The following is a 22442-nucleotide window of genomic DNA, read 5'->3' as shown; positions in this document are numbered from 1 at the left end:
TCCTTCCTTCCTTCCTTCCTTCCTTCCTTCCTTCCTTCCCTCTTCCCTCCTTCCTTTCCTTCCTTCTCTTCTTTCCTTCCTTCCCTCCCTCCTTCCCTTCCCTCCTTCCTTCCCTCCTTCCTTCCTTTACTCCCTCCTTCCCTTCCTTCCTTCTTCCTTCCTTCCTTCCTTCCTTCCTTCCCTCCTTCCTTCCTTCCTTCCTTCCTTCCTTCCTTCCTTCCTTCCTTCCTTCCCCTCTTCCTTCCCTACCCCTCTCCTGTCTTTCTTCCCTCCTTCTACGTTCCTTTTTTCCTTTGTTCCTTCTCTTTCTCCATTTGTTCATTCACTCTTTCCTTCCATCCAGTGAATACTGAGCTCTTCCCTATACACTGTCCTTGGGTCCTCACTTCAGCCCAGGTGACACGGGTCCTGCTTTTGTCATCTCTAACAGATGGGAAACTGGAGCCTGGGTGAGGAATGTGGGCCCAGCTCAGTCACCAATATGCCGAGAGACCTGGAGCAGTCTCTTCCTCACTCCGGGCCTCGGTTTTTCCATCTGTAAAATTAGGAGGTCAGCTTGGATCAAAGGCTTCAGTCTGTACCTCAGAAACCCCATGAGGGCAGCAACCACGTCTGCTTTGCCCGGTGCTGTGTCCCCAGCACCCTCAAGTAGCCGGCACACTCAATATGTTCAATGAGAGGCAGTCCTGCCCCTTCATTGCCTGGAATCCAAGGCCATTTGTTGCCACGAATGATTAAGGGCAGACAGAGTGAGGGATGGACTTTCGTGTAACCAAGCATGATATCAGGGCTTTCTTTCCGTGCCTTCTCCTGTGCCCCCCTTGGCAGAGAAAAGAGTGGGCACAGATGTGGCGTGGAATCCCAGTCTCCCCTGTCTCCCCACAGTCTGTGGGACTGTGACAGACTGTTATGGATCATGGGAAGATATGGTCAGGAGACCTGTGGGGTCCCCAGTGGGCTCTGGCAGTCCAGGGGAAAAGGGACGTGAGCTTACCTGGTTTCTGGGCCACCCTGGGCCCTGCGCTGGGGCTGGGGCCGGGGCTGGTTGTCATCACCAGCTGAGCCTTCACCGCGTTCCCGTCCTGGCCGGCCTTGTTATCATGCTGGGACCCCCCTTGTGCTTCTCTGGAGTGTCTGGGTGCCTGGATGCCCAGGGCCTTGGGCAGCTCTGGTGCCCCCTGGGTGGCCCTGCAGGCAGGGCTGTCCCCATTCCTGCTGGCCACCCTGTCCTCATCCAAGTTCGTGAGCCCTGCCTCTCCCTGAAGGCCCTCCTCACCGCTGCTCTCCTCAGCCTCCAAGGCCAGACACCTGTAGCTCCCATCAGGGATCCGGAAGGTGCAGGGAGTGGGCCTGTCTTCGCTGGGTCCCAGGGGGGTAGGTGGGAGGTGGGGACCCAGCATGGTGCTGCCTCTCCTTAGAGACGCACAGAAGTGGGGGCCAGGCCGGCCACCTGTCTTTGCTCCTCTCCAGGGGTCTCTTCTGGCTCTCTGCAGCTTTCTTTTCTTCAGCCAACTCACAGAGCTGCGGCAAGGTCCAACTGTGGGGCCCTCCTGGGCTGGGTCGGGTGGTGGACCCCCAAGCCCTCCTCTCAACCTGTGTCTGGTCTGTGAGGCTCTCCTTCAAGATGATCTATCTGCACGGGGAGAAAAGAAACAGCAGATGAGACCGTATGCTGGGTGTTCTGGGCTGAATTTCTGAGACTTGTCCACCTTAAGGTGGCCCTGAGAACTGGCTGGGGTTTGGAGGTACAGGTCTCACACACCCACAGCCAAGTCCCAAGCTTCAGTCATTCGACATCCCAGATGTTCACCATATCCTTATGCCACCGGACACTTTATTTGCTTACTGTTTTCCACAAATCAACTTTAAATAACTTAACTTCTATCACTTTAGACTTATCTTAAGCCATAATCGCAGGAAAACCACAAGTATGTCACGCTAAGTCATTTCCCCCCCAAGACCCATTAAATAAATATCTAGTTATTTAAAAATACTTAACTGGGCACCGCCTAGAAAACATTCTCTCACATGCCAGAAAAGGTACATACACCACAGGAATCACAGGAACCGTGGGGCGGAGGACACAAGACTGGGGCCAGGGGGCCACAGAAGAGGCTGTGTGCACCAAGGGGGGACGGGGCAGCAGTGTGCTTGTGTGCCCAGACTTTGAGCTAGAACCCCAGCTCGGCCACCTGCCTAGCTGCCCTCTCTGAACCTCAGCTTCCCTGTCTGCAAAATAAGAACTGTACCATCCCCATGGAGGACTAAGTGAGAAAATACGTGCAGAGGACTCAGTATGGTTTTCGAGACGTGTTGGCTGTTCTTCGACTTCGCAAAAACGTCTTGAGCTTTTATTGCCAGACACCATACAATGGGGGATAAAGAAGGTATGGTATTCTGATTTCTGAAGCCTTAAAATCTGGTGGGGGGAGTGGTGAATGATAACAAGAACCATAATAATAACAGTAGGATTATTTATAAATGTTAACAGTGATGATGGCTTCGGAGCGAGGGCATGTGGGATGCGGAGAGGGGTGCGTGGGAGAGGAACCTGGGCGGGGAGAACTGGCTGGGCTGGGAGGCAGATGGAGAGTGGGTGTGGAGGAAGAGGGAGGAGCCTAGGCGCAACCAGGTTTGTTGCTCTGGTGATGGGGGGGGGGGGGGTGATTTCGTTAATAGAGATCGGGAGTCCATGTCCCAGGAAGGGCAGGTAGAGCTTAAGATGGCCAGTGGCCACGTACACTGGGAAGAAACCCTGGGATTTATAGATCTTGGTTAACAGATTCCACCTCCGCTTAGCGGTGTGAACTCGGGCAAGTGCGCACACTCCGAATCCCACTCGTCCTATTGCAAAATGGGGAGAGAAGAACCCCCCCGCCTAACACACACATACACACACACTCGCAAACACACACACCCTGGCTGGCCCATGGATAGTGAGAACCCCGAGTTGTGAAAGTCTGGACACTGGTGACCTCGGGGCTTACACTGACCTTACCTGCTGTGGTACTTGACCTGGAGGTCATGCCTCCACCCCCAGGCACCCCTACCCCCCCACCCCCCCGCCACCACTGAGACCAGCAGGCTGGGTTAAGGCCTTGGCTTCTTGGTTGGAGCTGTGCCAGGAGAGTGTGGTAGGTAAGAGGCAAGATAAGCACATTACCGGGCCTTGGGGCAAACCAATGCCAACTAGGGAAAGGCCAACAAGCATCAGGATTGGAAAGATAACAGGCACCTGTTATAGCAGCCGCAGCGGAAGGGAAATCAACACAAAGAAGCTAGCCTTCTGCCCAGAGAAGAACGGGCACTCACGGTATTTGAACACCTACGCCATACTGGGCCATTTGCTCAAGTTGTGGAGATAAATCATCACCACCACCCCTTGAGAGGGGTACTGTTATCTCCTTTCAGAAGCGAGGAAATTGAGGCTCAGATAGCAAAGTGACTTCTGCCTAAGTCACACAGCTAGTAAGTGACAGGGCTCCATCTGTCCCCAGCTCTGACACCTTGACCGTGATGGTGGACACAAAGAGAAGAGATGGCTCCAGGGCCCTTCCCTCTCCATGCTTTTTTCGAACTCACCAGCTGCTGCCAGATTTCCGCCACTAGAGAGTCACAGAATCCTAGAATCTCACGAAGAGCCAGTAGAATTCTGAAAAGGCCTAACTAAAAGGCCACGCGACCTTGGGCAGATGCCTTTTGTACTCTGGAGTCCGTTTGCCCAAAGGCACAATGGCAGGGTTGAGCCACATGATGCTGGAGGGTCCATCCAACGTTGGCATTGCAGGATGCCATGATTCTAGGCCCTTGGAGCCCCCCTCCCCCTTCACCACCGCCACTCACACCATCACAGAGCCAGATGGCAACAGGCAGGAGTGGGTGTGGGGGGCAGGGCTCTCCCTGACACGCCACAGGGGCCTCGCCTCGCTCTATCTCTGCTTCTGTTTTGCTGTATTTGACGGTGGCCACGGTTTCCAGGAAAGAAGAGAGAGGCGGAAGAGTTAACTTTCCGCCACCCACACAAATATTTTTGGCCAGCGTTGTCTTCACGCTGCCAAGCCAGGAGGGAGGGGTTGGCAGGAGCACTCCAATTCAAGGCTCCCTCCTGAGGAGGGAGGACTCCCAACCCAGCTGGGGGGCCTGGGCAGGCCCCTTGCGGCCTGAGCCCTGGAACACCCACTGAGCTCAGGAGGCCAGGGCAGGGGCAGGGTGGTCAGGACCCACAGCAGTAAGGGCAGCTGCTGCTTACTGAGCATCTGCTAGTGTGTGGCCAAGCCTTTTACCTAACACTCATGGGGGGCGGGTGTGTGAGCGCTGTCTACAGATGAGGAAACTGAGGCAAGAAGAGGTAAATTCCAAATCCAGAGGCACACCGGTGGTGAGTGGTAGAACAGGATGTGAATTCAGCTGCTGGGCCCTGTGCTCTCACCCTCTGCTCTCAGTGGCTGCCGACTTAACTCCGGAACCCCTGCAGGGGGCCTGTCTGTGTGGGCACATCTCCAAATGTGGGCAGGAGAGAGCCAGTTCCAACCTTGGCAGAAATATGGGGTGGGGGGGGGGTCCTCTAATGCCAGCTCCCTCAAATCCACATCCCTCATCTGGCCACAGGCTGTAAGGGCACGGAGGCTCGGCAGGCAGGGCCGACGCAGAAGGCAGCAAACATATTGTCCTCTTCCCCGAAAGGGCAACTCTGAGCCCAGGGCCGGGAAGGACTCACCCAGGTCCTACGGCAGGTCAGGTGCAAGTCTTGTACTAGGACCCAGGCATCCAGGCACCTGCCTCCAGCTAAGCCCTGCTCCACCCCAAGGGGTCAATTTCCTTCCTCCCTCCCCTGACCTCCAGGAGTCCAAACAGGGTACCGAGCTGAGCTGAGCATCACATGCTCTATGGTCCCCTTGCATACGGATCTGAGGGGCTGCCGAGACCTCCTGAGAGTGGGCCCAGGGAACATGGCCTTGGGAACCTCATGTTCTTCCTGCTGTTCCCTGTGTGATGAGGGAAGGACACTGGCTTTTTGGGATCAGATCGGATTCAAATTCTGACTCCAGCATTCGGTGGCTGCCTGACCCTGGGCGAGTCTCTTCATATTTCTGAGCTTCAGTTTTCCCAGCGGCAGAATGGGTTAAAATAGGGCCTATGTCCAAAGGTTGCTGTAGGGATTAGTTGGAAAACATAGGCTGATTCCTTCACTCAGCAGGGAATGAAGGAGCACTGCTGTCTTCTCACCTGCTGGGCTCTGGGGATGATGGACAGCCAGGCGAGTATGCAGCACTGGCCTCCCCTGACTCCCCGACTGCAGTGCCCACAGCCTGCTTTGTGGCTGCAGGGGAAGGTAGAGGGAATGAGGGGTGCGGAGGATCCGTACATTCCAGGGGTCCGAGCATGGAGAGTCAGTTTTGACTGTCCCAGTGATTTAGTGAGTCATGTTGGGGAAATCAGAGTTGCTGATTCTATAGTGGGGACATGGAAGCAGCAGAGAGGGGAGGAGCAGCCCAGGAAGACTGGACCCTCATTCCTCTGAAGGCCTTTTTGCCCCGGAAGTCTCCACACCTGGGCTCCCCACCTGCAGTCTCTTCCTGTCTCCACCCTCTATGGGGTCTAGTCCATTCTTCTAAAGCCCAGCTTTGAATGTCTTGCTCACTTGCTCAAGGACCCTCCATGGCCCCCCATTGCTCACAGAACTTAAAAAAGAAACAACAATTGCAAACAAAGGGAAATGCAGATTCAGAGGCAGATCTCATGATTCTTGGCTGAGGGGAAGGAAGGAGGGCTTCCTGGGGATGATGACGCTTCAGTTGGATTTGAAGGACCTTGATAGGAAGTGCTTGGCATTCTGATGGATGGAAGAAACCATCCATCCATCAAGGCCCAGTGAAGGCAAGAAGGCAGGACGATTTGGGGATGAATCTGGAGACATATGTGGGCCTGGAGAGGCTGAGGCTAGGGTACGTGTGGCAGGGCAGAGGGAGGTAAGGCTGGAAGACCAAAGTGTGACAGGCTTCACTTGCCTGGACTCTCTCCTCCTGGCTTGAGAGGTGATGTAGAGGGCGGCCCTATGGGACTAGGGGAGCTACTGCAAGGCCGAGTTCTTGGGGTGGGGCTGGGAGGAGAGGATGGGCGGCTGGAACAAGGGCTGGCGTGCAGGGATTCCTGCCAGAGGAACATTTTGGAGCAGTTTCCTCAACACCTGGCACTGCGCCAGGCACATAACAACAAAGATAATAGTTGATGTTTATGACGTGTTTACTATATCAGGTGCTGTTCCAGACACTTAGTGTGCAGTAACTCATTCCCTCCTCATCACAACCCTATAAGGAAGGTGCTATTATTATCCCCATTTTACGGATAGGGAAGCTGGGCCTACGTGACTTGCCAAGCTCACACAGCTAGTAAGTGGATGGGTCAGGGTCCGTCTCCTGATAGTCTAGCCCCAGATATCACTCTTATCCATAAGGCTGTACTGCCTCAATAGTGTAATTAATACTGAATGAATGAATGAATGAATGAATGAGAAGGAAGGAAGGATGGGAGGGAGAGAGGGAGGAGATTATCTCCAACATCTGGTACATTGCCTGGCACAGAGTAGCCACTCAATAAATATTTATCAAAATAATGAGTGCGAGGTGACCAAGGAATTAGCTTTACGTGTAGCCTAGGGGCACAAATGGACTTCTCCTGGGGAAAGGAGTAAGTCAGATCTGGTGCAAAGGGCTCATCTGCCTACCCCACCCCTGCCCGATAGCACCTCAGCATCAGGAGTAGTTTGGGGGGTAGTGTCTGGCCCATCCAGAGCTGAGTTCCCCCATCACTAGGAAGAGATCTTCTGTTGTCCTCAAGAATCTGAGCTGAGAGTATGTTCCTGCCTTAGTGCTTCTCTCCAAGGAGGGGATGGGAGCCAAGGTGCGGGGTTTCTTCCTTATGGTTCCAAAGGGGGAATCCCAAGCCCCCCAACCTCTAGAACAGCTGGGCATGAGGAAGCCCAGCATTCATGATTATCTTGCTTTATGTTCTTGGAAGAGTCACTTCCTTCCAGTGGGGCCTCAGTTTCCCCAGCTCAAAAGGTCTTGGGCAGAGTGGTGGTGGGGGTATTCACAGGCAAGATTGAAACTATCCCTGAATTCACCCTGTCCCGTCATTTTCCAGTGATTGAAGTCAGCTCCAGAGAGATATGCAAGTGGTGGCCACACATTACTGACTGACCCCTCCTTCCAGTGCTGCAGGACAGATTGACCAATCCTGGCCTCCTTCCTGCCTGCCTCAGCCTCCAGCTATCACTGCCCTGGCTGCCCAGCCTGCTGTGACCTCTCTTCCTTCCTCCCTACGTCTCTCCTCTGTTCCCGTCTGCCTCCTGGGGCAGATGGAGCCAGGGTCCAGTGGGCATCACATGAAGCTGGGCAGGGTGGGGGGAGTTCAAGAGGCGTCAGGAAACGATCGCTTGGTAGGAGGTGAGGGGCTGGGAAGAGGTCCCTAAGCTGGGCTCGCTGGGTGTTCTCAGGAGAGATGAGTGTCAGCCAGGCCTCAGTGCAGCCTCACAATAACTGGGCCAGTCACGTCGTCTCCCTGAATTTCAGTTGCCTTCTTGGGAGAATGGCTACTCAGTCATTCATTTATTCATTCATTCATTCGACACGTACTCACTGAATGCCAGCTGTGTGCCAGCGGCTATTTTAAGCACGGGTGGTACACAGTGAACAAAAAAGAGAAAAACCCTGCCCACGTGAAGCTCACATGTTAGTTGGGGTGGATGGATGATAAATAAATAAGAAACTATGTCAGATGGTGATAAGTACAATGGAAAAATAATTAAGCAGGAAAGAGAACCAGGGACTGCGGTGTATTATTAGGACAGAGAAAACAGTGATATTAATGTGAAAAACCTTGACAGACGCCACTCTGTGTTTTTATGGCATATGTATTTCAAGTTCGCAATTACGTTAAATTCTCATATGCAATTATAAATACATAAAATCAACATTAGGTGGCAAACTCGGGAACATAAGCCTGCAAACCTCTGGGAGATTTATTTCTTATGCTAATATTCTGATTGTGCAATTGTTCATTTCATCTTATGAACACATCTGCCATTTAGGGTTGAGTATTTTTATAATCCTGGATATACAAATATGATTTTGCATATTAGCATTATCTCTTTGAAAAACATTGTTTTCCAAATTCATTAAACTGAGAGTATCTCCTCAGTGTAAAACACCTGCTATGCAATGAACTTGAGGATTATAATCATGATGTCATAGAGTTGTGAAGATGAAGTCAGGTGATGTGCATAAGTACTTGATGAGATGCAGCTATTGTTAGAATTATTTTTGGCAAGGGGTGACTGGGGATATAATCAGAATAAAAGCTACCATTTATTGAATATTGACTATGTGCTGGGCACTGAGCTCATACATTATAGCAGTTGTGATCTTATTTATTCCCCATAATAACTACCTACTAGTGGTAGGCAGCAGGTACCTACTACTATTCCCATTTAACAGATGGGGAAATAGAGGCCGGGAGTATGAGTCTACCCATGATTCCAGAGCAGGAAAACAACAAGCCAGGACTTGAGGGTGCCCGGGAGCTGAGCTGGCCATCTGGGGGTTCTCTGAGGGTCAGTGCAAAGAACCCTTCATACTGGCCATGGCTCTGCCATGTCCTCTGTGACCTGTGCCACATGTCTCCACTCCCAGGCCTTGAGGACCCACAACCGGACAAGTACAGGGCTGGGCTTGGGGTCTCCAAGTGCCCTTCCAGCTCTGGATCACCCATGAATTGCAGCACCCAGGATGCTGGAGGATTCGAGCCCGTTCCAAAAGGACTTGCCAGATCCAGCCTGCTCACAAAATCAGCCAAGTCCCATGCACGTCACATCTATTTCTGCCCTGCTGGGTTTATAAATATGTGGGCCAGGGAACCAGCTTCAGCAGAACCGGAGAGACTGAAGTCATGGCTATAAATACAGGACCAAGGCTTTCTGGGGTCAGGTGGGGGATGCTGCAGGGTCAAAGCCAGCCTGAAAAACCACACCCCAGAGGTCCTACATGCAGTTCTGTCTCCTGGAAACCCAAGAGAATGGCGGCCCCAGGAGCAGGGACTTGCTCAAGGCCACAGGGGCAGTGAGAGTCAACGGTGGGCTTGGAGCACGGGTCTCCCGGCTCTGAGTAGAGGCTGTTCCTCACGCCACCTACCATCCATGCTCATAAGTGCCCCCTCACCCCGCCCTGAGGGGTCACCTGGGAGAGCCCAGTTTGCACAAACACATGATATTATAATTTAAGTTTATAAAATAAGCTTCTACTGGGGCGCCTGGGTGGCTCAGTTGGTTGGATGTCCGGCTCTTGGTTTCGGCTCAGGTCATGACCCCGCGGTTCGTGGGTTCGAGCGCCACGTCAGGCTCTGCGCTGGCAGCGTGGAGCCTGCCTGGGATTGTCTATCTGTCTCTCAAAATAAATAAACTTAAAAAAATAAATTAAGCTTCTACGAACAACATACTGCTTTTTATCTGTGGAATGTATTGGGGTTCTTCAATTTTTTCATTTGAGAAAGTTCTATGACTAAAAATTGAGGAAATTACTAATAATACCTACCTCCCCCTCGATGGGACGCTTCCCCATGCAGACAGGGGGCCCAGCCACGTGCTGAAGCCTGCCATCCTGACCCAACAGTCACCTGTGTGAATTTCTTCCCAAGTCTGCACTCAGAGATATCACTTTGATAGCTCAAAATTGGCCATGGTGGGAGTTGTTACAACATAGAGATGGGCGGGTGCTACAAATCAGGCTCCCCTCCCCTCTGCCATCGCCCCCCCCCCACTACCCCCCACCCCCACCCCAGAGAGCCAGTTGTTAAACATTTAGCAGCACACTACTGGTTAAGACCATAGCTGGTGAATCCCTACTGTGCCTGTTTCCTGGCTGGCTGAACTTGGGGGGCCGGTTATCTTACCACTGCGAGCCTCCATTTTTCCATCTGTAAAGTGGGAGCCATAACCACACCTGCATCATACCTACCGTGAAGGCTAAATGAGCTTGTACCCCTAAGGGTTAGCACAGCGGTTTCCAAACTTGTCTGCGCAGTAGAACCCCCGAGGATTTTTTACACACGCCAAAGGCCCAGCCATACCCCAGGCCAGTTCAATTACAACCTATGGAGGTAGGCACCAATGTACTATTTTGAAGCTTCCCAGGTGATTCCAATATGCAGTCAGGGCTGGGAACCACTGGCTCACATTGCCTGCCTCTTTGTATGTACTTAGCAGCTATCCAGGAACCAAGAGAGAGAAGGGGGCAGTGATGGGGGTGTTTGTTTGTTTGTTCTATTTAAAGGCCCAGTCTGCCTAAAGTGTGCAGGAGATGCTGTTTCCAGGGACCATGGAAGGAGGGCCTTGCCCTCTCCCTTCCAGATGTGCTCTTGGACCCCCCACACGCTCCACAGCAGATGGGCACAAGCCTATAAACCCCAAGGGGGCCTCACTTCATTTGGTACTTAGCTGGCCAGCCAGGAGATAGGCAGGCCCCAGCCGGGCCTCTCCCACCCTTCCTAGAGACAGTTAGGCTGGCTTTTCTCAACCCACAGGCCAAGGATCCACGAAGCTTGGCTTAGCCTGGGAGACAGCAAACTGCTGGCTTGAAAGACTCAGATTAAGAATAGAGCTATAAGAGCCGATGCCAAAGGCTTGGGGCCTCAGCCCAGCTTTTCCATGGACCACCACCAACGAAAATCAGTGGCAAAAATAATCATAATAGTGGCCAATATGTATTGGATTCTTCCTATGCACTAGGAGGTACCACATAGGCACCTTGACAGACAGTCTGATCCAGGGGACGCTAGCCGCGTGCGTTACTTGCACTCGAGATGTGGCAAGTTCAGATTGAGGTGTATTGTGAATAAAGGATAGCGTCGGATTTCAAAACTTTCGTCCCCGAAGAAGAATGTAAAATGTCTCACTGATAACTTTTTAAAGATTTATTACATGTTAGGACGATGCTATCTTGGTTTTAAATAAATGTGTTATTAAAATAAATTCCACGAGGTTTTTTTTTTCCCCCACCTGCTTCTTTTTACTTGTTTAGGGTGGCTGCTAGACAATTTGAAATGACATATGTACTCGTGTTATTTCAATAAACGGGGCTGGCATAGAGGTCAGGAGGGCATACTGCCTAGGGCCACAGTCCTGGGCTTCACATTCTATTCTGTATTCTGCCACTTACCAGCTGTGAGACCTTAGGCAAGTTCTATAACTCTGTGCCTTGGTTTCCTCATCTGTCAAATTAGGGTAATAATAGTACCTACCTCTTTTTTTTTTTCAAAAATTTTTTTAAGTTTTATTTATTTATTTTTGAGAGAGAGACAGAGAGAGTGAGTGGGGGAGGCGCAGAGAGAGGGATAGAGAGGGAGTCCCAAGCAGGCTCTGTGCTGTCGAGCCCGACGCGGGGCTCAAACTCACACACCATGAGATCATGACCTGAGCCAAAACCAAGAGTCGGACTCTTAACTGACTGAGCCACCCAGGCGCCCCAATAGTACCTACCTCTTACGCTTTGGTGTGGATTCAGTGTCTTGGTACAGAGAAAGCGCCCATGAAAAATCAGCTATCAGGGGACCATGTGGCACACAGCTAAATGATTTCCTTGGATTATCTCATGCCACCGTAGGGGCTGAGCTCCCTGTCACTGGCAGTGAACAAATAGAGCCTGGAAGACTCCTTGGCAGGCTGCTCTAGAGGTAGTCAGGAAATTGAATGTGGGTCAGGGAGGCATTGGATGAAGTGGTCTTTGAAGATGGCTTCCAGTGCTGACACTGCTCTGTGCTGCTGTCTGTCCCTTGCTTAGTGTTTTCCATTCATCTCTTCTCCACCATATCCTTTTCATTCAACCCAACTGAATTTTCATTCAACCCAACGGAATATAATGAGCATTTAAAGGTGCCACCAGGGGCCAGCTGGACACTGGGGGGTGTGGGGGGGAAACCAAGGTAAGCAGATGGGGCTCCTGCCTTCAAGCAGTCCAGCATGGGCAAGAGGACATGAGGCAGTGGCTTGGATATTTATAACACAAGGTAGGAGGGGACAAAGGCTGTGAGCAGTTACCTAGCCTCTTTAAGCCTCAATTTTCCATCTGTAAAATGGAGCCAATGACAGAACCACCTCCTAGGACTTGTGAGGATTACATGAAATCATATGGGAGAAGCACTTAGCACCATACCAGGCACAGGGACAAGTCCAGGAAGTGTTGGTCATCGTTCTGGTCCCACAAGTGCTGGCACGGTGTCAGCTTTGCTCGCTGCCATTCATTCAATCATCCATTCAGCAAGCAGTTTTTAAACATGTGCTGTGAGCCAGGGCTGCTCTGGGAGCTGGGAGTACAGCGGGGACAAGTCTCCTGGACTTGGAAATGCTGAGGGCAGGGCATGGTAGGACACACGACAAAGTAGTAGTTGAATAAATAAGCCAGGTAATTGCAGATCATGGAAAGCACTCTGTAAGGGATAGAGGGACGAGGCACGCTCCCTGCTCTAGTGCAGGAGCTATCATCCCTAGGACCTACTGTAATGCCTGGCACCTAGTAGGTGCTCACTAAATGCATGTAGCACAGATCTCAAATGAGAGACACGATAGGGTGTGGGAAAGGGGTGGACTGGTTCCACCTGGAAACTTTCTCTGACGGGGGTGGGGAATCAGACTGTCAGTTCATCAGCGACCTGGCGGTACAGGGAGGTGGGCACCTAGGGTTGGAGACCTGGGTTCAAGCTAAAGTTATGACCTGCCATCTCCTGTGAGCCACTGACTTCAGGCAAGCTGTTTCTCCTCTCTTGCCTCAGTTTACCCCTCTGTAAAGTGAAGAGGTTGAACAAGACACTTGCCAAGAGTTCCTTCAACTCTGGTAAGTCTGTGGATCTATCTTTCTAAGATTCTGTGTCTTGGGGGCGCCTGGGTGGCTCATTCCGTTAAAGGCCTGACTCTTCATTTTGGCTCAGGGCATAATCTCACGACTCGTGAGATCGAGCCCCGCACCAGGCTCTGAGCTGACAGCGCAGAGCCTGCTTGGGATTCTCTGTCTCCCTCTCTCTCTGCCCCTCTCCCACTCAATTTCTCTCTCTCTCTTTCAAACATAAAGAAACATTTAAAAAAGAGGAAGATTCTGTGTCTTGATCCTGGAGGGCAGGGGGTGGGGGAGGGGTTGAGGCCGTGAAGCATGGAGAGACCTGGCTGAGAGAGTGTGCCCAGGCCTCCCTGGGGACCCCTCAACTTCAGCCCACCTGTGGAAGGAGCCAAAGGCAGGAGACACTGGTACGCATTGGCCGAATAGTGGGACTGGGAGAGAGCTAAAGCCCCCATCTGATTCTTGAATTGCCTTTCCCTCAGGGCCCTGAGCCTCAGCTTGTTCACTTCTGGTATCGGGGGCCTCCCTTTCCCCAGGGACAGCTCATTCAGTCTGTCTTGAGCACCCCTTTTCTATAGAGGTGACATCTTCCTTCTAGTAGCCCCTCCACCCCGCCCCACGGATCTCAGCCCCATCGTCTTGAGTATGACAGAACAAGTTCAGCCCTGTTTTCTATCCCTTCCCTCAAGCTAAATCAGTCCCTTCACACTATTCCACACGGGACAGAATTTTCTGACCCCCCCCCCCGCCCCCGCCCCATCCTGTGCACCCTCCTCTACTGTCAGTCCGGTCTGTCAGACTCTCCGAAGGGAACAGACCCCAATATTCCAGGAAAACCAAAGCAGCACAAACTATGGCAAGCCCATCACCACCTCCACTTCGGATACTCTATCATGATCAGTGCAGCCTAGCATCAAACTGGCCCTTTCGCCCTCTTTCAACAGCGGTATCTCTGCTGGGTCGTACTGTCCCCAGGGATCCCAGAGACCTCTTCCACTTTCATACCACATCTCCCGCATCCTGTACCTGTGCTGTGGGCATTTCGAGCCCAGGGGAGGACTCCGATGTGTATTTCGGTTAGTTTGACCCTCTGTGGAAAGGATTCTCAGGGAGGGGTGAAGTCAAGATACAAGAAAATCATAGTCACCACCGACGCCTCCCCCCACCCCGTCCGGCACATACACGCACATACAGGATGAAATCAAATAATGGACGGGAAACGTGTTTTGTCAACAGTTATCCAAAGCTATCATTAAGGAAACTCAGAACACACTGAGGCAAGGGCTGGCGGGCTGAACAAGCGTGAGGTGTGGGGCACTGGAATCCCAGGTCTAGAGAGAGGATGGAGGTCCAGTCTTAGGGGGTGGGGCGGGTGGGGGAAGGGGAGCTTGGGCAGAAGGTGCTGAAGGAGGAGGCTGGGGGTGCCGAGTCTAACGCTGCTAACGCTGTGGATGCGATTCTTTGTCCGTCTCCGACCCCCGCCTCTCCTCTCCGCTGACGCCTTGGCTCGCACACATGGAGGCATCCCAGCCCTGCTGCCTCTGCGCTCTGTCGCCAAGGGCAGGACGCTTCCCTTCCCTGGGCCGGAGGAAAGGGCAGCCTCGGGGTGCTGCTTCACACGGCAGGCACGGTGGGGGTGAAAATGCTGAACGCGGTTGCCTGGAGCAGAGCCACAGCCCAATGCCCCCCCCCCCCCCCCCCCCCCCCCGGGCGACAGCGTGGGGCAGCGCTTGGCCGATGGGCCCTGTGCTCCGGGGACCTGCTTTGGCGGGGGCGGGGGGAGGGGGCAGCGGTGCACAAACTGCGTGACGTTGGCTGAGTTCCTTTGCCTCTCTGAGACTGGTTTCCCATATGCAAACCAGGGCTAATTACTGCGCCCACCTCATCCGGCTGCTGTGTGGATTAAACCAGTTCATGTAAGTAAAGGGCTTCGAGCTCAACAGTAAGTACCCGGTAAGTGCTATTGTGGTTGCAGTGAAGGGCTGAGCCAGGGGTTCTAGAAACCCTCCAGCTCAGCACCTGCCCTCCAGCCGGAGCTGCCGCACCATGTGCGTGCGTGTGTGTATATGTCTGTCTTGTGTGTGTGTGTGTGTGTGTGCATATCTATCTGTGTGTGTATCTGTGCATGTGTGTGTCTGCATGTGTGTCTGTATCTGCGTGTGTCTGTGTGTGTGTGTGGGTGCGCACGCGTGTGGGGCGGCTGTTGGAGTCTGTGCAGTGCTGCTGGGAGTGGCCTAGGAGGTGGCTCCGCCAGACCAAACAACCCCAGTGCTTCAAGCTCCAGGCTTTTCTCTGACTCTGTTTGCTTTCTTTCACTCCTTTCCGGTTCCCCTTTAACTGGTTCCTGCTTCCAGTGAGCAGAGCCGGAGGGAGGCCCTGGCAGGGTAGGTACTGGGCCCTCCCCTCCCCCTCCACAGGAGGTTTTCTAGACCCTGCTTCCCTGCCACAGCCCCACACAGGCCCCTTTCCTGTCTGAGCCTCAGTTTCCCGGTTCCCTCCTGTAGGAAGCCACCCTACTCTCCTGCTGGCAACGCCAACAGAGAGCACTGTTACCAACCCACCCACTGCCCGGGACTGGGGCCCAGGTTTCCTCCAGGAGGTGGTTTTGGGAGATCTGAAACCAGCCCCCAGAGAGGAGCCTTCCTGAGGCTCCCTAAGCTTCTGACCACCTGGCCTTACTACCTATAAGGGCTGTGACGCCACCGAGGGACCAAAAGGACTATTTGGGAGCATTTGAGGGGCAAGGGACCCTGAGGCCAGCCATGCCCAGGCCTCAGGCCTCCAGGGTTCCATTCAGCCAGGTGAGTATCCACTGAACACTTACTACATGCCAGGTTGGCTCACTTGACCCCCACCGGTGCCCCACGAAGTAGGTGCGATCCCTGCCCCAGTTTTACAGATGAGGAAACTGACAGAAGAGTTGAGTGGCCAGCTTGAAGTTACAGGGCCAGTAGGAGCAGGGCCGGGCCTGGAGCCCAAGGCTGGGAAAGAGTTAGCACTCTCCCCTCATCTCAGGGCAATCACTCTCGGTCTCGTCCTCCCCCTCGTGAAGTGGTGATGACACCCTGCTCTTAAGTCAGCAGAGTCACTGCCAGGCCCGACACCTTTGAGCTTCCACTTATTGGGTGCAGTGTGTGCCGTGGCTTCTGTCCCATCGTCTCAGGCGTCTTCATGACAACCCATTTTACAGACCAGGAAAGTAGAGATGAGAGAGGTGCAGTAACCCGGCGAGGTCCCATAGCCGCAGCAAGAACGAAGCACAGGTCCACCTGACCGCTTTTCTTCCTTCTCTTTTTTCCTAACCCCACAGCAAGCTCCAGCTTTCCTTTGCCTGAAGTCGATATCGTCACCGGTAGACCTGTGTGTGACTCTACCAGGAAAGGACCTTGCTGCCCCTCCACGTTCTGCCTCTAGCAAACCCAGGAAAGGGAAATCAAGGTGAAATCTAAGGAAGGGGTCACCCAGGGCATCACTGTGGCTGGGTTTAACTCGAATCCTCTGCCTTCATTGGAACCCACCGTTTAGCACAACAAGGGTTACATACGTAAGTGGACCCTGGTCGTATGAAAAGTTCCATCTGCTAAATGGGAATGTTTCTTTAGGAAGGGGTTGCTCCTTAAAGCCCATTCCTCCCAACTAAGCAATGCCAACGCCCACTCTCTGCTCAGGCAGACCTCTCTATGACGATGCCCAGAAAGCTGGCCAGTGCAGCATAAAGCAGTCCTCTGTTTGCCCTTGGCCTTGGGTGTAGCCTCTAGCAGTTCCGTAGGACGCACAAGGCCGCTGAAGGCCAATTGAAATGTGATAAGTTCTGTAAGCAGGGACTGTGCCCCTGACCCTGGCCAGCTGCTTCTCCAGGATTTGAAACAGCTGGTCTAGGCCGCAAGGGAACCTGGTCCCAAGGACGGTGGCTAACTCCATGTGGCCCACCCCTGCTCCAAGAAGCCCAAGCCCAAAACTCTCAAGGTCCTCCCCACACCCTGGAAAGCACGCCTCTAGAGGAACAAGAACCTTCTAGAGGTAGAAGGATGTTGCTCCCTCCTCGGACAGAGCTAGATAATTACTGCAGCCTCGCTAAGAACAATGCCTCCAGAGCCTGGTGTGGACACTGAAGCCTTAGGGGGGCAAGGAGCTTACCCTGGGCTCCTTCCTCTTCACCTGCTGCCTCCCCAAGAAGGGGTCTTGATTTGCGCCCCCCCCCCCCCCCACCCAAGGAGGCTGCTCACATCCTTGAGCCAATGTGTGGTGCCCTCTGCCTGTTGCAGGATGAGACAAGCAACACAGTCTCAGAAGCCCCACCCCTGCATCCTCCCGGTGCGCCCCTCCCAGGGGGTGGTCCTGGGTTGGCACATTAAACACAGCCAAGTAGCCAGGGAGCCAAGGCTGAATGGCAGGAAAGGCTGAAGCCAGGGTGGCCCCTCGCCTACCCGCCCAACCCAGCGATTCAAAGCAAGGCTGAGGCCGGATAAAGCACTTGAAAATGTCAGTCAGGGAACAATCTCTTTCCCAAACTCCCTGCCTTTGACCTTGGGCACCCAGCCCTGACCTTGGGACAGGCTGATCTTTTTCTCAGCTCTGCCGACTCCATCCCCAGTCCCTTCACACACACACACGCATGCACGCACGCACAAGCACGCACTGTGACAACTGGACTTTTTGCTGTAATCACAGAATTACAGAACTGCTCATTTGCGGGGGCCAAAAAATGGTTTATAAGCAGACCACACTAGGTGCCAGACAGCCGGAACCAACATTCTTCTGAGCATTTAAAATGGTAAAAGCGTCAAGAAAGCCTGTGGCCAAAATGGACGGGACCCCAGGGACCATCTGGCAGTCCCCAGCCTTCATCCATTTGAGCAGTTTGTAACTTTCATCTAATGTATCTTTATGTATTTTTTCCCTAATGTAGGTGAAAATAACACACAAGCCTCGTCAAAATGAAGATTACTAGTCCACGTGGCCCCATCTCACCAGCTCCCAGGGTGGCACATACCGCTTTGGGAAATACTACCTTGGCCCAAACTTGCCATTGTAGAGATGGGGAAAACTGAGGCCCAGAGAAGGGAGGAGACCTGTCCGACATCCACAGCAAGTTGGTGGCAGGGCCACCACCAGATCCCAGAGCCCTGCTCCCAGAGAGTCTCACTCCTTAGGGAGAGAAGACCCCGGACTCAGGTCACTGAGACCCCCAGGTGCCCCTGTTTACCAGAGAATCGGAGTGCAGGCTCCAGCCTTTTCTCCAAGGCCTCGCCCTTGTCCCAGTTATCCTCTGACCCCTCCTGGAGCTGACAGCCCCCAAGCCGCCTCCCTGATGGTATGGGAAAGCTGGCCTTTTCCTTGGGATTGGTTTCCTTATCTTCCATGGCTACAGCGAAGATGCCATGCTCCTGGGCATGAGCGCTCTGAAAAAAGATGACAGATATGGGAGAGGGGGCTGTTAGCTCCTTGCTCCGTGCCTCAGCCTTTCTCTCTGGGAAATAGGTACAGGTTTGCGGGTGTAAGAAGGCTGAGCTGGGCTAGAGGGAAAGGAGCGAAGGAGAATGGTGGCCACGGGGGTGTCCCCGCATGGAAGGACCGGCACCAACTCAGCTGGGGTGTCTCCTCACCCCCCGAAGACCCTCCTGGGAGGCAGCCAGCAGGCTCCCAGGCTCAGGGAGATAGGTAGAAGTCTGCCCAGGCCTCTGGCCACAGGAGGCCAAGAGGGAGGCCAATCTAGCCCTGTGAACAGGGCCACCACCGACCTGCAGACACACTCACGCGCACACACTCATCCACACGACACGCACACACACACAGCTCAGACATTCACGCGCGGTTTTTGACACACTCTCATTTGCGCAGATGCAAATGACCCCAACCCTTCCTACCCCCCACTCACCCTGGGCACACAGCGGGGCCAGCCTGCCTCTTTCCTCCCCCCCAGTCCCAAGCCCCAGGCCTGGCGGCGTCTCTGTCCCGCTGCCTGGGAGACACATGTGGTTTCAGTTAGCAGCAGAACGGGCATTTCCGTCCCAGACAGCCGGGCCCTGCCAGGGCCCCGGCCCCACAGGCGCCCCCAAGAAGGACCACTTCGACCCCCACTCCTCCACTGGCCACACCAGCGACCCCAGAGGGCCCTCTCCCCAGGAAGACCCTGTTTTCCTCTCCCAAGGTCTCCCCCTCACCTGGAGCCAGAATCCGCACCCACTCGCTCAGGGACCAGCTATGCCCGGGGCCTCCGGCCACGACTGCCAGCCTGCCTCCTCGCTCTCGCTCTGTCTCGGAGCAGAGGCTGAGCTGGATGGAAGGAGGGCAGGGTGTCAGGGGGGCGGGCGGGAGGGAGGGGAGGGGGCGTGTGGAAATGAAACTTTAATAACAGAGCCCCTTTTGTTTCCGAGCATATGGGATATTTCATACATACTGAAGACATTAGCCGTCTATATTTTTAAGGGCTCCGGCTAAAGGATGAATAAATACAGCCCATATTCCACTCTGCAAACACGCACATGCAGAGTGCTCGCTTCTGGAGCATTTCAAAACCCAAAGAGAAAGCCCCCAGTGACACCGGACACTTAAAAATAAATATGTTTCCAAAACCTCCAGCTCGCCTTGCCCCTCTTACAGCCACCTGGAGGCCGTGGGGCTCCTTTCCTCCTGTCACCCTCCCCGCATCCTCTCTACCTTCTACTTCGGAGTAGGGAAGCAAGGCCCTGGAATCCCGTCTCCATCCTGGTTCTCTTTCCCAGGACCCCCTAGCCCCTCGCCCGCCAACCCCCAGCAGGATCCCAGCGTGTCAGAGTTCCAAAAAAGCTTGGAAATCTTTGTCCTTTTCGTTTCAGAGAAAGGGCACCAAGGCCCAGAAAGGGGCAGAGACTTGCCTGAGGTCACACAGCAAATCAGGATCTTGAGCCAAGGGGCAGTGCCTTCTTCTTTCAATGGAAGGGATCCCCAGCTTCCCCACCTCAGGCTGGGGGTGGGGAGACCCCAGTGCCCCAGAGGGAGGGCCAAGGTATGGGCTGGGAGAGTGCCCGCCTGCCTTTCCCACTGGAGTGCTGTTCTGGGCAACCCCCCCCCCCCCCCCCCCAACTCTGGGCACTCATCCAGAGCAGACGTCAGCAGGGCTGGGAACTGGGCCGGCCCCAGGAAATCCCCTTCAGGCCGGCAGATCCCAACAGGCCTGGAGGCCTCAGGTGAGGGAGACTCCCTCCCTGACAGCTCGGCTCCCAGTCCCTTGTGCCCTCCATCTGTTCTCCCGGAGGAAAAACAGGGGCCAGGCCTTGGCCAGAAATCACATGGCAAGATGACAGCCGGTGGAAAATTGAACCGGGTCTTCAGACCCTGTGCTTGTTGGCATGCTTTGCTGGTGAGCTCTTCCCCAGCTCCCCCTACTCAGGGCCCCTTCCTCCTGGGCTGCAGCACCCCCACTGATGTTCATTCACCCTCAGCGGTGGCCTCTGCTCCCCACTCCTGTGAGAGTTCACCAACGGTCTCACCATCCGTTTAGCTGAGCAATCTACACATAGCAAGTGCCCAGAATAAATGTGGATGATGGATCATGATGACACTGACAGTTTATGTGATGCTCTGAGGCCCGCGCCAGGCATGGGGGCTCTGACAGTTACTATGAGACAAGTTTCCTCCCTCCCAGGGCTTGTGGAAGAGAAAGAGCATCCCCTGTGGCAGACAGCTTCACATTCAGGGGAAACTGAGGCCCAGGGAGGTTCGGATGCTTCTCCAGGCCACACTAGTGGTAAGTAATGGGGCTGGGCCTCCAACCAGGATTCCCTGACTCCAGAGTCAGTGCTTAGAACCCTCTAGGGGCTCACTCATCGCCTGAACCCCACCCTGGCCCCAAGACTGTGCAGTGCTATGTTGTTCTTGAATGTCTCTGCATTTAATAAGAATCGGCAGGCAGAGCACCCTCAAACCCTCCATGGGAATGGAGAATTGATGCAGGAGCTGGTGGCCTGGGGTTTTGGCCTCACTGTGCCACTAACAGCTAAGTGAGGTCCCTTCTTTAAGGACACAGCTTTTCTCCGCTGTAAAGTGGAGATAACCATTTCACTGAATTATGAAGATCACATGATATAAAGGATGTGAAGGGCGGGGGGGGGGGGGGCTTTGCCAAGTACGTGGTGATTTTCCCGTCTGGAATTTCGTGCTGTGGATAGGTCCTGGCATTAAATCCTGTCTGGATTCCAACGGGTCCCGACTGGCCTCCTTGCTAGCCGGTGGCCCTCACCATAACCTGCATTAGCCCCCAGAGTCAGCTTCCTGAAGAAGGCCTTGTAGCTTGCCATCTCCCCCACCCACAGTGACCCCACATCAGCTCCCCCATTGCCCCAAGGCAGCCAGTGAGTTAGAGGTGCATTCAAGACCCCTGGGAACCTGGTCCCCACCTGAGCCTCCCCACTCTTTCCCAGCCCAGACCCTCCACCCATGTCAGCCTGGCATCTTCAGGCCTCGGGAAGCTTTCCTGCCCCCGAGTGATCCAAACTAGCACTACCCTCACTTCTGTCATCAGTTTACTGATGAGAAGGGCCTGCGAGCTTTGGTGACAGCTCAGAGGACTTTTCAGAAGGGAAGCTTCATGTGAGTTCTAGGCCTGGTTCTGCAAGGGAGGAAGGTTTCCAGGTAAGTGAGAGGTTATTGTCTTAATGCTAATTATTTCACAAGATAATAATGAAGCGGCCATTCATGGAGCACTTTACTCTGTGTCAGGCACTGTGTGCTCCGTGCATTGCTTGCTCGTTCCTGACAACCGAACAACGTTTTGAGGCTGGTGGGGAGGCTAAAGTCTCTGCCTGAAGCCCCCCACCTGTCCATGGCAGAGCTGGTATTCAAGTGTGGCCTGCCCAGCTCCAGCTCATGCTCTTAACTGGCTTTACAGGTCAGTGTTTTCTATCCCCATCGACAGGGTGAGCCCTTGGGGGAGTGAGATTTGGCCTCGGACTTTTCATTCTCCGCAGAGCAGAGCTAAGCTCAGCGCTTTGTTCTTAATTGGCATCAGGGAATTGTTGCCGGATTGAGATTCCGGTGAGATTCAGTGATGGAAGGAGGCAAGGCGTGGGTGTGTGTGCGTGCGTGCACCGTTTCCTCAGACTGGCGAGCCCAGCCTAGTTCCTGCGGAGCTATGACCATGGTGGGTCACCTGGCGGGCAGTAGGCACTCTGAGTCGCGATTCCACTGCCGATAAGCATGACTCACTCTGTTTCCAATCCTTTTGGCAATCTGGTGGCCCCCGGCTCCCAAGAGGTTACTATAGTATTGATAGGCACAGCACACCGAAGCCCAGATCTCTTGGGCTGGGTGACCCTCCCGTGTATGTGGATGGTGAGGGGGAGGGAGGCTCAACGTACAGGAAAACAGTTCTTTAGCGACGGGCTCAGCATAAGAGGTTTTAAATGCAGACTTGAAGAAATAGGAAACTCCAAAGCCCACTGTCCCCCACTTACCAACTTAGTAGAAGCCACAGGAAGACGGCAGGGATCACCTTAATTTCCCAAGGAGGGATTCCTAAGACACAGCACTCTACCCCCAACCCTCACTACTGCAACCTTGCAAGTAAGCACCAGCCTTTAC

General features: G+C 53.8%; 1 protein-coding gene and 1 long non-coding RNA gene across 2 annotated transcripts in view; one reads left to right on the top strand and one right to left on the bottom strand.

Moving 5' to 3' along the window:
* SYNPO (synaptopodin) overlaps nt 1-19160 on the bottom strand; it is a 55665-nt gene extending 36505 nt beyond the window's left edge. The window contains exons 1-2 of the mRNA XM_086677736.1: nt 19046-19160; nt 995-1633 (exon numbers count right to left, since the gene is read on the bottom strand). Of these exons, the coding sequence (XP_086533862.1) occupies nt 995-1400 (406 nt within the window). The 5' untranslated portion in view covers nt 1401-1633; nt 19046-19160. The remainder of the gene's footprint in view (nt 1-994; nt 1634-19045) is intronic.
* On the top strand, nt 14808-16466 carry LOC147584131 (uncharacterized). Its single transcript, XR_015242198.1, has 3 exons — nt 14808-15265; nt 15571-15682; nt 16192-16466. It is a non-coding gene; the product is annotated as an uncharacterized LOC147584131 (long non-coding RNA).
* Nucleotides 19161-22442: the final 3282 nt, after the last annotated feature.

Source organism: Puma concolor, chromosome A1 (assembly GCF_028749965.1).
Source record: "Puma concolor isolate L17-30 chromosome A1, mPumCon1.1.hap2, whole genome shotgun sequence".
In the NCBI taxonomy this organism is placed as follows: Eukaryota; Metazoa; Chordata; class Mammalia; order Carnivora; family Felidae; genus Puma; species Puma concolor.
This window is presented reverse-complemented; position numbering and strand designations above follow the sequence as displayed.